Here is a 15,322-nt window from a genome sequence, read left to right as displayed (position 1 = left end):
ATGATATTGAACAGTCTCGTTTAGGGTAGAGATGAAATAATTAGAAAAGAAAAAGAGAAAAAGAAGAATTAAGCACAATAAAACATAAACAGATAGCCCTAGTAATACTAAGTAATAATGAGAATATATGAGAATATATGCTGATAAAAACCCGTATTTTAAAACGAATAGATCAGACAGTAGATTATTAATCCTTGCTTTATCATTAACCGCCATGACTCACTATTATGTATCAGAATAGTCCCGGGATCAGCTTTCTTAATTCCTTTTCTGCTTCTTCCTTGCTAGCAAAGACATAGAATTGACCCTGCCATTCCACTTTCAGTTTTGCCGGATACAAGAGGCTGTATTTGACGCTGGCTTGCCGTAACCGCTGTTTAATGTTGTAGAAGGCTGCGCGTTTAGTAGCTGTTGCTGGAGAGAAGTCAGGAAAGATGCGAATGTGGTTATTTTCATATATAATATCTTCCTTGTTTCTGAGGAGTGCCATCACCTCTAGCTTAAATGATAATCGTTCAAAACGAACTATAAAAGATCTTGGTCTGGGTCTAACGGTGTTTGATCCGCGTTTGCGGTAAGCCGCTGCTATCTCAAGATTCTGCTTTAAAGTAGTCCCCGATTATTTTAGAAAAAAGTTCAGCTGCGAATTTCACAGGGTTTGAACTTTCTCGATTCTCAGGCAGACCTTCAATCTGACATTATACCTTCTACTCCCATCTTCCAAAGCAGCCAGTCTGTCTCCGAGTTTTTCTCCGAGTTTTTTGCATTCGGAGCTGACATTTACTGCTTTTTCCTCGGCACTGGCAGCTAAATTTTCGGCCATTTCAATCCGATTTGTGAATGTCTCCTTGAGATCCTCCAATTGATCAGTAAGCGTGCTCAGTTTAACCGAGTTTTCCTGAATGCGCTCTTCAATTTTACCCAGCACCTGTCGAAGCTCAAGTTGCACCTCTTGACGCAGCCTTTCATTTGCCTGTTGGAATTCATTTTTACTTAATCTGATAGCTGGAAAGTTCAAGTGTTTGTTCTTCTCTGGTTAAGGGCAGTGTTATAATAGAGAGGTTTACTTTACTTCATAGGTAATTTCTTAACACTGTTCTTCATCCACAGTTCATGGGTAAGGAAAAGTAAGCCGGAAAATGTAATTGTGCAGAGTGTTTTGTCTTTGGTGATTGTCTCTACATGCTGCTCAGTAATAATTGGTTAAACTTTGAAGGACATAGATGGTTGTGAGTATGTTATTAGCTCCCTTGAACTTAAAGTGTATGACTTATCAGTATTTTGTGTGCAGTCAGAACTAATTTCTAAAGTACGATAGCTAATTGTGTTGACAGTGAAATGGCAGTCAAATACACAACTTAAAATGATTGCCTGGATGGCTGTAGTGTTGAAAGAAGTGGTGTGGCAGTATCAACAGTGTACTTTCTTTCAAGAGTTGAGGCATTGCGACATGTATCAAAATGCAGGTGATCTCCTTTGGGTTATACTTGAATAGAACTACTGTTTTAAAGTGTATGAACAACTATAGTGACACGATAAAGAGACATAACTGTCACCAGAAATTTCCAAAACAAATAAATAAGACTTGAGTTGTCAGAACATTTTTAAAACCCCTCAAGACTTAAACATCGACTATATCACCAATATGTCAGAAAATAAAATAAAAAAGCAAAATGTCTACATCAAAGAAAGGATTATTAGGAGGAAACTTCAATAATCTCTTAATACTGAAGGAGAATTCAGAGAATAGCCTTTACTGATATTTTTTCTTTTTTTTGACCCATTTCAAATTCGTTTTTAATCAAGAACCCAAACTCTGATTATTTATCAACCTCCATTTTCCCATAAGATATTTCTGTGTCAATTCCTAATGACAGCCTCCAGAAATGTGTAGGCATCACAAATAAAATTGAATTCACAACACATTTAACCCAACCATACTCCAAATTTTAACATCATGTATTTATTGTGTAACTGTCTACAGTGTCTGTTTTACAGGTAAAAAGAAAATAACAAGGAAAGATTAAGAGAACATTAAAAAGAATTTGTGTGTATTCTATTATGATAAGCATAATTATAAAACCTTTTGATCGCAGAAGGTTTAAATAGAGTGGAGCGTGAAGCCACGGAGTCATAGTTCTAAGAGACTGCATTTGAATGCTGGGGAGTTTGTATAGTATCCATATTGGGCTTTCTGTTGCTGCCTTAGTTTTCTATTACACAGCCAGTTAATAATGAATGCAACTGGAATAGGCTCCAGCTCCACACAACTCCAAAATTAAGTAATAAAAGTGGGTAGATGGATACAATTGCATTCACATTGAGTAACTAATAGCAAATACAACACCACAGTGAAATAAAAAAAGCAAAAAGAGACTGATACAAACCTTTATTTTCAGTGCTCATATTACGAAGTTTGTTCTTTGATGCCTGCTGTCCCTGAGTGTTTTTCCAAGTTTTTTTTTCTAAATCCTTCTATACAGAGATTCTGAATAACATGTTAATTTTTAGAATAAAAACTGAATTCTACAAGTCATGCATAATATTTCTTATGTTGATTGTTATTGTCTTGTAACATTATAAAATGAGTGTGAAGTGGTGTTGCACCTTGGCTAAGTTTTTCTTTATTGATGCCCTGTACCTATAGTTATGTTGTCTCATGATTTCTGTGTTGTTATACTATAGAATGTTTAAACTGTCCGAAATGATTTAAACAAAAATGTTCCCTACTTCCCTAATCATCCAAGTGTGTCTCTGCACTATTACCAAGGCCTTTTGTTTCAGATGGAGAATGGTAGACCACTACATTAGCCGTGTCCAGTGCACCTTGCAGCTTTTGGAACAACACGACTTAATTGGGAGGACAAGTGAGCTAGCCAGGCTCTTTGGCATTCAGTTTTATCATGTATTGACAAGAGGTTCACAGGTGAGCTCTGCTGCTTTTCTTGATTGTTCTGTTGTTAGCTTTTCCAATTCATTTCTAATTGTATGTTCCTAAGTCTCAGTTTTGCAATGTAGTAGGTAATTTAATGTATCTCAATTTGTCCTTAAACCTTTTAAAACAACTTTTTTTACATGAACCACTGTAAATGCTGATCATATTATGCTTTTCATTGGGTCTTTTGTTTTACACTATAAAGAATGAAGCTACAGTTTGTCTCTGAAGCTGTATGGTATGTGTATTTGTGGTATTTGTTTTATTTAATATACTTTTTCTTAATTTGTAGTACCGTGTGGAGTCAATGATGCTGCGACTTGCAAAGCCAATGAACTACATTGCTCTTACCCCAAGCAGACAGCAACGAGCACAAATGAGAGCTCCACAGTGTATACCTCTTGTAATGGAGCCAGAGTCTCGTTTCTACAGTAATTCTGTCATTGTCCTAGATTTCCAGTCCTTGTATCCCTCTATTGTCATAGCCTACAACTACTGCTATACCACTTGCTTGGGTCATGTAGAGAATCTTGGAAGGTAAGTGGTTTTCTGCCACTGTCCTTAATTCATGTTGGACACATTCTTTGAGTTAACCATTAGTAGTAAAAGTTGGCATGGAAACCGTTTTAAACTAAGTCATTTTTTTCCATTTAGGTGTGATTGGAACTTACTAAGTACTGGTCATGAATACCACGACAGAAAGTAAAGATTTTGTAGAGTACAAAGTTATGAAGTCTTAGAAGGTGCATTCACTCTGTGTGATGGTACATGTCTTTTAGTGTACTTGCAGCTCTTCTTTTCCCTCATGTGGCCTCTTAAAGATCTCCGTGTCTACAGTACTCTGCTCTATTTTAATTTGGAAGTTGTCTTTCTTTAAATTTGTATTTTATGGTCCACTTAATTGAAAGAACTTTCTGGATATGTAATACAAAATTGGTTGTTATTCAGACAATGGACCTTACTAGGATGGAAAGGCAAAGTAGTCTGCTATATATGTGTACAGTTATAAGATTCTTTATCCTAACATAAACATGTCCTCGGTAAATTAATTAGTTCCTTTTCTTAAATCATGTAGCAATATTAACACATACTGCCAATGTAACATAGTGTTTAGTCACTAATTAATATAAAATAAAATTTCCACAAATAATTATAATTTTATTTATAAATGAATAAAATGCAAGCTAACCTGTGTCATAAAATAATAATGTGGTCCACAGGGTTGCTTCCCTTACAAAATGAAATCATATCAATGCAAGAAATGTAACATCTAGCCTTGAATGTTTATACCATTTATAATTGGTAAATGACCTCAATGAATTATGCACAGTGCCATTTATTTTCTGCCTGCTCTTATTTGTTTATTTTATTTGTCAGCAATCAGCAGCTAGTATTTGGTAGTTAGAACGTACATTCTAGTGTAAAAAGTTGAATAAATCCTAAAGTAGAAGCGTGGATTTGTGAAGAGTTTTAATAATATGAATTATAGGATCACATTGCCTGCTTTTTTAGCTCCTCTCTGATGCATAAAGTACTTATTCTTAAGTTCTGTCTGAAGTAGACAAACACATAAGAGGCAACATTAACTTTAAACTGCAGAACTAACACAACAAACAGAAGATTTAGAAACTGCACACTTGATCTGGATTTAATTGTAGAATAGCACAGTACACAAACATTCCTATTCAGAGATGCATTTAGTTATATTAATATCTGATGTTGGAGCTGACAAGTTGTGGAATTAAGTAGTTTACAAATTTCTGAGCTTTTTTTTTTTAATTATGTTTTACTATTTCAACATTTTCTTTTTCTGTTTACCTAAATATATTTGTGTTGATGGAATTCTATGAAAGTTACTTCAAAGGAACCATTTTGTATAAAAACATGCAGCTTGCAGTTTCATTTTTGAACTTGGCAAAATTAAGTTCAGACAAGAATATGCAGGTTATTTAGGTCACGTAGGTTTGGTTTGGCTTTCCTAGAAGGTAATGCAGTTGTTGTTTTTAATTTACTTGCTCTAAAAGAGCTGAACTGGAATTAAAGCTGTAAGACATGCTGTTTTGCCAGAAAAAGACCAGAAATGCACACGCTTGAAAAATGTTTGAAGATACTGTCATACTTTTTACAATCTAACATTGCTTTAAAGTTGAAATCATTGGCATATTTCGTCCAGTAAATTTAGGTGAAAGTCCCAGTTGCAGCATCGTCATGATCTAAACAGCTGCTACACTTCTCTGCACAAAGTACTGTTTACCTTTTATTTAATCTTCCTATAACTTTAAACTGTTTATTTTAAAATTTCTTTTTTTTTTTTCTTTTCTGTACTTCAGTCACGATGAATTCAAGTTTGGCTGTGCATCTCTGAGGGTTCCTCCAGACTTGCTGTACTTGCTTAGGAATGACATCACGGTGTCTCCAAATGGTGTTGCCTTTGTTAAGGTATTACAAATTTTATTTTTAATAATAAGTAAAATAATTACAGTTATAAGTAGACAGTATAAAAGTACTATGAAAAAGTAGGTTCATCCTCCTTGAGTCATGTGATGTTAAATGACATAACAATCAGTTTGTACTTACTGGATCATAAAACTAAATAAATCTGACCTCTGGTGAGAGATTGTAGTGTATTATTATTCACCTGAAAAAAAAGACAAAATACAGAAGCCATGTGTGAAAAGTAAGTATATCCTTACTAAATCCATATTAGACGTAAAGGTATCTATGAAAAGGTGCTGCTGTCCAAGTGCACTTCATTAGTAAGAAATTAGTATAAAAGCAGACCCTTTCATGCTTCAGCCATGGTTGTGGTAACAACATGCCAAGAACAAAAGACATCTAAAGTGTCAGAAGTGCATAGTTATGTTTGAAGCCTCTTTACTATCCATTGCCTGGGCAAACCTAAAACAATAGTGATAGAAAAAAACAGGTTATCTCTGTGATTCACATGCGCATTGATGCCATTATAGAAAGCTTCTTTTGTTTGTAAACAGCTTAATAAAGACAATGAGTAAAATACAAAAAGAAACAGGATATACAATGAAATTTTTTTTAATATATATTTATTAATTTTATTGCAATCCATACAAATCAATGAAGTTTTTACAAAAAGAAGAAATTGAGTTAAGGACAAATCGATCCCCAGGATATACAATGAAATTACGAGATAATAAAATGCACAAACCCTGTTTGGGACAATAGTCACCATAAATGAAGATTGTGACAAAAATGGAGCCTGTGTGACTATTCAGAGTTTCATAAGTGATCAAATTTTATTGATGTACGAAAACGTTCCTGAATGTCAGCTGGTCTGCGGTGGGCTGGCGCCCTGCCCGGGGTTTGTTTCCTTCCCTGTGTTAGCTGGGATTGGCTCCAGCAGACCCCCATGACCCTGTAGGTAGGATATAGCGGGTTGGGTAATGGATGGGTGGATGGATGTCAGCTGGTATTTGAATTTGGCCTCATAAATGTTTTTGTGTTCTAATTATAGACTGGCATCTCATTCAGGAGTACCCATTGCTGCTTTCAAATGCTTTTATTCTTAATGCCTCAGAAATTAATGTGCATATAAAGCAAATGTATGAATGATTTTTTTAACGGCCTTGATGTTGTGAATGGCAAGCTTTTTTAGTGTTCAGGCATGTTTAAATATAATTTGTTGCTTTAACATCTATGTAGTAGAAAAGTGTTATGCTCTGTAAACTTAATGGCCACTTGCTTTTTATTTTAAGGCATCTGTTAGGAAGGGAGTAATGCCCAGCATGCTAGAAGACATTCTCAACACAAGAATCATGGTAAAACAGTCAATGAAGGCATATAAGAATGACAAAGCCATTACTCGGATGTTGGATGCTCGACAGCTTGGTCTTAAACTCATTTCCAATGTAACTTATGGATATACTGCTGCTAACTTCTCAGGAAGGATGCCATGTTCCGAGGCATGTATTACATATTTATCCAAATAAATATAATTTCTTCATAAATATCTTGTTGGAATATATCATTGTGTTAAATAATATATATGACCATTATGTTCCCTTTTCAATGTTACATTAATGTGTTTACTTATTCTTTAATCTCTGAAATCAGACTGTATTTAATGTTTAATAGTGTCTTTTAATCAGTGTGGGAACCAATGGTTTACAAACGTCAAATGACCACATGATCACAGCATTAAGAATATACAGTAAAAACTCCAGCAGGAAGATTGAAAATTCTTTTTACAAACTGATTTGATTTTTAATTTCATTGCAGTAGACTGACTACAAGCATAGATCAGCAGTTGCTGAACACTTAAACTTTAATCAGAATTGCTTTATATTAAAACCTCTCCCCACATATTAAAGGCATCTGTGTTAATACAGAAAATGGTTTCTTCTAGGTGGTTTCATGAATTTTAGCTTAATGGATTAACTTCTGTCTGCAAGGTTAAACTCTAAAATGAAATGTACACTTAGTTGTCAGTGTCCCTCTGATCTGCAGATGCTGTTACTTATTTACACGGTCCCTTTTAAAGTTAAACATTCAAATAGCAGAATCTCTTGAAACATTTAAAGTTCATCAATCAGAATCAAAGCACTGACATTTCCATCCTGAATAGAGCATGTTGTTGTTCTCTGACTCTCTGCCTCTGAGTAGTTACATGGTCTATAGTACACTCGTATTAATTCCTCCAAAAAACTGTAATAATCAGATAATAATTACAACTATACATTAGCTTTTTTAAAACATTTTTGAAAATGATGGGGAATAAATATCGCAGAAGGGTAATGACAAGAATAATCATTATATTAATACAATATACAAGGGTAAATCAAAAAGTAAAGACAATTTGAAAATTACATGGTAACCACAATGGATAGAAGCTGGCATAATACAACAGCTTCTCAATGGCTTATGGGTAGTTCAAACATGCACGGCGCAACGCTCTGCCACTAGTCTAGTTGAACATGTACGGTCCACTGCAGGACTGAGCAACACGCCATAAATTTCTTTGAATAAAGGGAGTGAAATCTGCTGAAATTCGCCAAAGAATGTTGGCTCCGTATTAATGAGAAATCAGTTTGGCTCAATGAAAAGTATATGAATGGGTGGAAGAACAAGTGTAATAAATGAAGCTTGATTTGGTCAACCATCAGCATTGCATGCACAAGCCCACATCAACATGGCAAATGCCTTCATCAGAGAAGAACAATGGATTACATTGTTTGCTGTTGCTGTACATTTGGATATCAGCTATGGATCTGCACATGCCATAGTGCCTGATGATTTGGGTACTGTAAGTTTACACATGATGGGTACATAAACAGTTTACTGATCTGTACAAGCCAACATCCTGCCGTGAATTTCAGCTTGTTTCTTTTCTTCTTCTCAAAGAAATCTCACTACAACATGTTGTTTAACAATGGTGCATCCCCACAGCTGAAAGTCTATGTTCATTTGACCTTGGCTTCAACTAGACTAATTGCAGAGCACTGCGCTGTACTGTGCATGTTTGAACTACCCAAAAGCCATTGTTAACCTATTGTATTGCACCAGCTTCTACCTGCTGAGGTTTTTGCATCATTTCCAAATGGTCTTTCCCTTTTTATTTAACCTCAAACTAAGTGTATGTCGTGGTTCTTTTAACTTTGATAAATTTAGTTATGCAGTGCCATTACAGGATACCAAAATCAATATTTAACCTTTGGGTCCACTGTCATTTTTTCTTTTTAGTAATGTGCATATTGTAGAGCCAATGAAAAGGTTAAGGTGCTGTATGATACAAGAAAGCCAGCAGGCAGAATCTCTCTGACCAGCATTTGTAACCAAGTGAAAAATGGGTTCACCAGTATTCAATGTTATAGTGATCTGCAGCAGAAACACTGATGCATGCTGAACCAATATAATTCACTTTGGATTTTGTTTATTTATAAAAGTTTATTTTAACTTAGGAATACTGGGTTGGTTATGTTGAAGAAAATATTATTAAGACAAGGTTTAAAAATATTTATCAATAAAGTTTCAAGCAGTAATGGAAACTATTTAATTTGTGTAATAAAGTAGATTTCAATATTTGGTGTAGGAAGCAGTTACAGAGATAATAGCAGTTGAACATGTGGAACCAGATCATCCAAAAAAAAAATATTTACAAAAATTATTAGTTCACTCATGCTTAAAAAATGCAAAGTCTTTGTTTCATCCCTATTCCAATTGTTTGTTTTCTGTTCATGTTTAGGTTGGTGACAGCATTGTTAACAAAGCCAGAGAGACACTTGAGCAGGCAATCAAGCTGGTCAATGAAACAAAGAAGTGGGGTGCTCATGTTGTGTATGGGGACACAGACAGGTAGGCATTGAGATGTTGTTGTTTTTTTAGTTTATTTTATTACAAGATCTTATTGATAAGGAGCATCTGTTAAGAACTACCTCTGCTGTCATGTAGTGGTTTTATGATTATGACTTCATCTAAATGTAATGAGTATTGCCTTCTTGTCAGTCTATTTTGAACAGCTAAGTTGACGTTTCATACACCAAAAGGTTAATATATTTAACAGATTTTATGAGACTGCAAAGGACAATTTTAAGGCATTTACAGCAGAACTGTTCAGGCAGGGACAAACACAAGTACTTGATGTACAGTAGCCTGTATTCAGGGTGGGTATGAAAACTGAACACCACTGACTGGAAAGCATGTAATTGCCAGAATAGTATTTATTAATATTTGTATTTATTTACTTATTATTTTTATAGCTACTTAGTGTTGTCCATTAATAGAAGAATCACAACATTTTCTTTCTTTTTCCGCAGCATGTTTGTGTTATTAAAGGGTGCCACCAAAGAGCAGGCTTTTAAAATTGGGCAAGAGATTGCAGAAGCTGTAACATCTAGAAACCCCAAACCAGTCAAATTAAAATTTGAAAAGGTAAGATGAGTGAAGCAGTATTGTTAGTGTTTTTAGTCACTCGTTTAGGAACAGAGTCAAAAAAGGCAAGCTTTACTTTGAAAAAAGTTAAGTTTTTCAGCTTAATGTGATGCTGTCATAATGGCCTAGAAGTGCAGAAGTCATCCTGTTCACCCAGTTGCCCAGTGTATAATTTCCCTTGTTTTTATTGGGTTTAAATTGAGAATTCCAGTTTCCTTCTACATATTAAAGACGCATTATCATTTCCATGAATGGGTGTTTGGAAATATCAAAAAAGTCATTGCAGATAATTCTGGATCTCATCACACTGTGATGAAAAGACCAAACACACGAATACTGTATCGCTCAAAATGTCCTTCTGTAGGATATTTGGTGGCTTAATGTAATGAGTGTAAGATTCCCCAATATACCCTTACAGAAGAGGTGAGTTTGTGCTTATAAGATAGTAGATTGACTATGTTCTGACATTTTACGAATCAAGACAAAATTCATCTATAAATGTTAGGCACATACTGTTGAGCAGCACTGTGATAGAAAAATAGTAATATAAAGTATGTGTGTATATATACATTTACCTGTATATATAAACTGCTCAAAAAAATTAAAGAAACACTTTGAAAACACATCAGATCTCAATGGGAAAAAGAAATCCTTCTGGATGTCTATACTGATATAGACTGGGTAATGTGTTAGGAACGAAAGGATGCCACATCGTTTGATGGAAATGAAAATGATCAACCTACAGAGCCCTGAATTCAAAGATGCCCCAAAAATCAGAGTGAAAAACTTATGTGGCAGGCTAGTCCATTTTGCCAAAATTTAATTGCAGCAACTCAAAATTGTACGCAGCACTTTGTATGGCCCCTGTGTTCTTGTATACATGCCTGACAACATCGGTGCATGCTTCTAATGAGATGACAGATGGTGTTGTGGGGGATCTCCTCCCAGATCTGGACCAGGGCATCACTGAGCCTCCTGGACAGTCTGAGGTGCAACCTGGTGGCATTGGATGGACCAAAACATAATGTCCCAGAGGTGTTCTATTGGATTTAGGTCAGGAAAGTGTGGTGGCCAGTCAATGGTATCAATTCCTTCATCCTCCAGGAACTGCCTGCATACTCTCACCACATGAGGCCAGGAATTGTCGCACCAGGAGCCACTGTACCAGCATAGGGTCTGACAATGGGTCCAAGGATTTCATCCTGATACCTAATGGCAGCCAAGGTGCCTTTTTCAAGCCTGTAGCGGTCTGTGTGACCCTCCATGGATATGCCTTCCCAGACATGCTGAATGATGTTACAGGCAGCATAATGTTCTCCATGGCTTCTCCAGACCTTTTCACTTCTGTCACGTGCTCAGGGTGAACCTGCTCTCATCTGTAAAAAACACAGGGCACCAGTGGTGCATCTGCCAATTCTGGTATTCTATGGTGAATGCCAATCGAGCTGCATGCTGCTGGGCAGTGAGCTCAGGGCCCATTAGAGGACATGGGCCCTTGGGTCACCCTCATGAAGTCTTTCTGGTTGTTTGGTCAGAGACATTCACACCAGTGGCCTGCTGGAGGTCATTTTGTAGGGCTCTGGCAGTGCTCATTCTGTTCCTCCTGCCCAAAGGAGCAGATACTGGTCCTGCTGATGGGTTATGGACCTTCTATGGCCCTCTCCAGCTCTCCTAGAGTAACTGCTTGTCTCCTAGAATCTCCTCCATGCCCTTGAGACTGTGCAGGAGACACAGCAAACCTTCTGGCAATTACACGCATTGATGTGCCATCCTGGAGAAGTTGGACTACCTGTGCAACCTCTGTAGGGTCCAGGTATCGCCTCATGCTACCAGTAGTGACACTGACTGTAGCCAAATGCAAAACTAGTGAAGAAACAGTCAGAAAAGATGAGGAGGGGAAAATGTCAGTGGCCTCCACCTGTTAAACTATTCCTGTTTTGGGGGTCATCTCATTGTTGCCCTCTAGTGCATCTGTTGTTAATTTCATTAACACCACAGCAGCTGAAACTGATTAACAACCCTCTGCTACTTAACTGACCAGATTAATATCCCATAAGTTTCATTGACTTTATGCTATACCTGATTAAAAAGTGTTCCTTTAATTTTTTGAGCAATATATATATATATATATATATATATATATATATATATATATATATATATATATATATATATATGTGAGCTGGAGGGCTGATCGCACCCCAAATAGAGACAGACGCCCTGGGAAAACCACAAACCCTGAAACACTGACTACACATTGCTCCTTATCCTTGCACTATAACGCGTAATACAAGCCTCGCGGTACTCCGACTTATAAGCCTTGCAGCGCCTGTCAGTTTGGGAATTGATTGTTTGCTTTTATCTCTCTCTGCTCCTAGCGGAACTGTTATATCTGACTTGTCATGGAGCACGTTTAAGCTCATGTGTTTGCGGTGTCTGAATAAAAATCCTTCTTTTTCTACGACCTTCTGTGTCTCTGTGCAAATCTGTGACCCAAGCGTGACAAGTGGTACCAGGAGTGGTTGCACAGATGGATGCCAAGACTTATTTCAGAAGTCTAAAACATTTGCACTTAAAGACTGGAAACTAAACATGGATGACCCAATCCGCGCAAATTCAAGATTTGATACATAAAGTGCACTGTTGGTTTGAAGGAGACGTAATGGAAACAGTTGTCGGAATATATTACTGGCGGCATACCTGAAGTTCTTCGAGATGAATTTCTACGCCATGATATTAAATCATTAACGATTATGTCCAGGCGATTAGAGGGTTCACAGTCCACTTGGAGAAAGAGCGGTGGATTTCGTGCTGCTTCGCAACCTGTGAACGAACGCCCAGGACATTCTCGCCGCTCGATCGACAAGCTGCAGGACCTGAAAATCTAATGGGGTCAGGTAGGACCCGGAAATCCAGTCGTAGATGGGACGCCTGTTTCTGGGGAGACAGCGGCAACAGCGGTCGACAAGACCGTGGAGGCTACAGAGCACGCCGACGTGGACGTCAGAGGATATTTCGGAACGGAGCCGACCGTAGATGTTTCCGATGTGATCAGCTCGGCCATTTGGCAAGAGATTGTCGCTTGTCTCCAGCTCATTCAATGGGATTGGACTGGCGAGATTTGTTGCTCAACTATTACATATCCGGATGGAAAAGATGGCTTGTTGATCCCGGTGAAATTGGGACACAGAGAAATCTCAGCATTGTTAGATTCGGGAAGTGACCTTTGTATTGTGAGACGAGACTGTCTTAATGAACAATGCCTTAGAGACTGTGAGACTGTAAAAATACGCTGTGTACATGGTGATGTTAAAGATTATCAGACTTTACTTCTTCCTTTAACTTATAGGGGCCACTTTAAGGTTTGGTCTGCCGTTTGACTCGTGCCCTTGGCCATTACTCATAGGACGGAGAAATGCCCTTTTTCGAAACTGATTAATAAATGTAAGGGACCAGTAGTCCAGTCCACTAATGAACTTGGTGGGGGAGAAGAAGAAGAAATCCAAGACGAAGAACTGGTAGCGGCGGGAAAATCTAGAGCCCAACTTAGATATTGAACCCGATCTCTCCAGCGAGACGGAGGAGGTCACCCCCGACAATCTTCCAGAATGGGCTGCTCCTTCTACATCTTCCCAGATTGCAAACGCCTCGAACACAAACCGAGTGTTAACGAACAATCAGATTTTGTGCGTTTGCAGCATACTGATAGCTCATTAGAATATGCATTTAAACAGGCTCGCCCTGCTAATGACTCTTATTACCAAGAGCGTAATTCGGGGTGTGAAAACCCCACACTTTATAGAAAAGGACGGTTGCCTTTTCAGAGTGATCTCAGATCATTTGAGGGGAATTTATTGAACAACTGGTGGTACCTGAAGCACATAGGGAAACTGTTTTGCATCTGGCACATTCACACATCTGGGGGTGGCACCTCGGTGCCGACAAAACTAGAGACCGGTTATCAAAACGATTTTATTGGCTTAATATGGGAAAAGATGTTGAACGATTTTGTACTTCATGTCCAGACTGCCAGATCGTCTCTGCTTATAAGCCTCCTCGGGCTCCCCTTTGTCCTATGCCCATATTGGAAGTTCCCTTTCAGCGTGTGGGATTAGATATTGTGGGACCATTACCTAAGACTAAGGATGGGTACCAATATTTGCTGGTGTTGGTTGATTATGCGACGATATCCAGAAATGATCGCTGAAAAGGCCAACTCTTCGGCTGTAGCCAAAGCACTATGTGAAACTTTTACTCGTATTGGTATCCCTAGAGAAATCTTAACTGATCAGGGCACACCTTTCACTTCTCGCGTGATGAAACAATTGTGTGACAGCTTTGCTATTAAGAAATTGAGTACTACTGTTTACCATCCTCAAACGAATGGTTTAACCGGGCGATTTAACAAAACATTGAAACAGATGATCAGGCGAGTTGCTCATAATGATCCCACAACATGGAACACTGTCCTACCGTTTGTTTTGTGCGCTGTGCGAGAATCACCACAGGCGTCCACTGGCTTGAGTCCCTTCGAGTTGTTATTCGGCAGGCGCGCAGGCATCCTGGATGTGGTGCGTGAGGAATGGATAGGAAACGAGAGAGCAGCTAAGGTCCAAGCTTTGCAGATCGACTAATTTCGTTGCAAGACAGAATTTCTATGCTTTCCTCTATTGCTGTGGAACACCAACAACGAGAACAGGAAACTCAGAAGCGTCTTTACGATAGGCGCAGCAAGCTCCGTGAGTTCAAACCTGGCGATCGTGTTTTGGTACTGGTTCCCTCGGATCCACACAAATTCTTAGCTAAATGGCAGGGCCCGCCATTATTGAGGAGCGTATGAGTCCAGTAAATTACAAGGTTAGAATACCGGCGGCGCAAACCATTCCAGATTTTACACATTAACCTCTTGAAGGAATGGCACGACCGACAAGAGGTTAACACTTCCTTGGCTGCTGTTTCTCAGTCCGATGTTACCATTGGTAACGATCTTACTGACACGCAAAAGACAGAACTGTTATCTTTGATAGAACGGAACACTGATGTCTTTTCAGATTTACCAGGCAAGACTAACATTACAAAACATAAAATTACCACTGCACCTGATGTTCATACAGATGCGGCCGTTCGGATACCGGAAGCGCAAATATTGTGCGAAGAGGTAAAAAAGATGCTGACACTGGGTGTAATTCGTGAAAGTAAAAGTGACTGGTGCAGCCCAGTCGTATTAGTCCCAAAGCAAGACGGTTCGGTTCGGTTCTGTATCGATTTCAGACGCTTGAATAAGGTCTCTAAATTGATGCTTATCCCATGCCCGTGTCGATGAACTGTTGGAAAAACTGGGTCAGGCGAGCTATATCTCCACGCTAGATCTCACAAAGGCTATTGGCAGGTGCCTTTAGAGGCTAGCAGTTGTGAGAAAACGGCATTTGCGACTCCTGACGGACTCTATGAATTTACAAGACTCCGTTTGGTCTTCACGGGCACCTC

General features: G+C 38.2%; 1 protein-coding gene across 1 annotated transcript in view; it reads left to right on the top strand.

Annotated features, from left to right (window-relative positions):
• The window catches only part of rev3l (REV3 like, DNA directed polymerase zeta catalytic subunit), a 361,606-nt gene that overhangs the window by 326,935 nt on the left and 19,349 nt on the right, over positions 1 to 15,322 (top strand). Inside the window, exons 22-27 of the mRNA XM_039747940.1 lie at positions 2,785 to 2,926; positions 3,228 to 3,472; positions 5,266 to 5,374; positions 6,664 to 6,870; positions 9,150 to 9,259; positions 9,721 to 9,835. Coding sequence (XP_039603874.1) covers positions 2,785 to 2,926; positions 3,228 to 3,472; positions 5,266 to 5,374; positions 6,664 to 6,870; positions 9,150 to 9,259; positions 9,721 to 9,835 — 928 coding nt within the window. The remainder of the gene's footprint in view (positions 1 to 2,784; positions 2,927 to 3,227; positions 3,473 to 5,265; positions 5,375 to 6,663; positions 6,871 to 9,149; positions 9,260 to 9,720; positions 9,836 to 15,322) is intronic.

This window comes from Polypterus senegalus, chromosome 3 (genome assembly GCF_016835505.1).
Source record: "Polypterus senegalus isolate Bchr_013 chromosome 3, ASM1683550v1, whole genome shotgun sequence".
Taxonomy (NCBI): domain Eukaryota; kingdom Metazoa; phylum Chordata; class Cladistia; order Polypteriformes; family Polypteridae; genus Polypterus; species Polypterus senegalus.
Note: the sequence above shows the minus strand (reverse complement) of the source record. Positions and strands in the feature narration are given on the sequence as shown.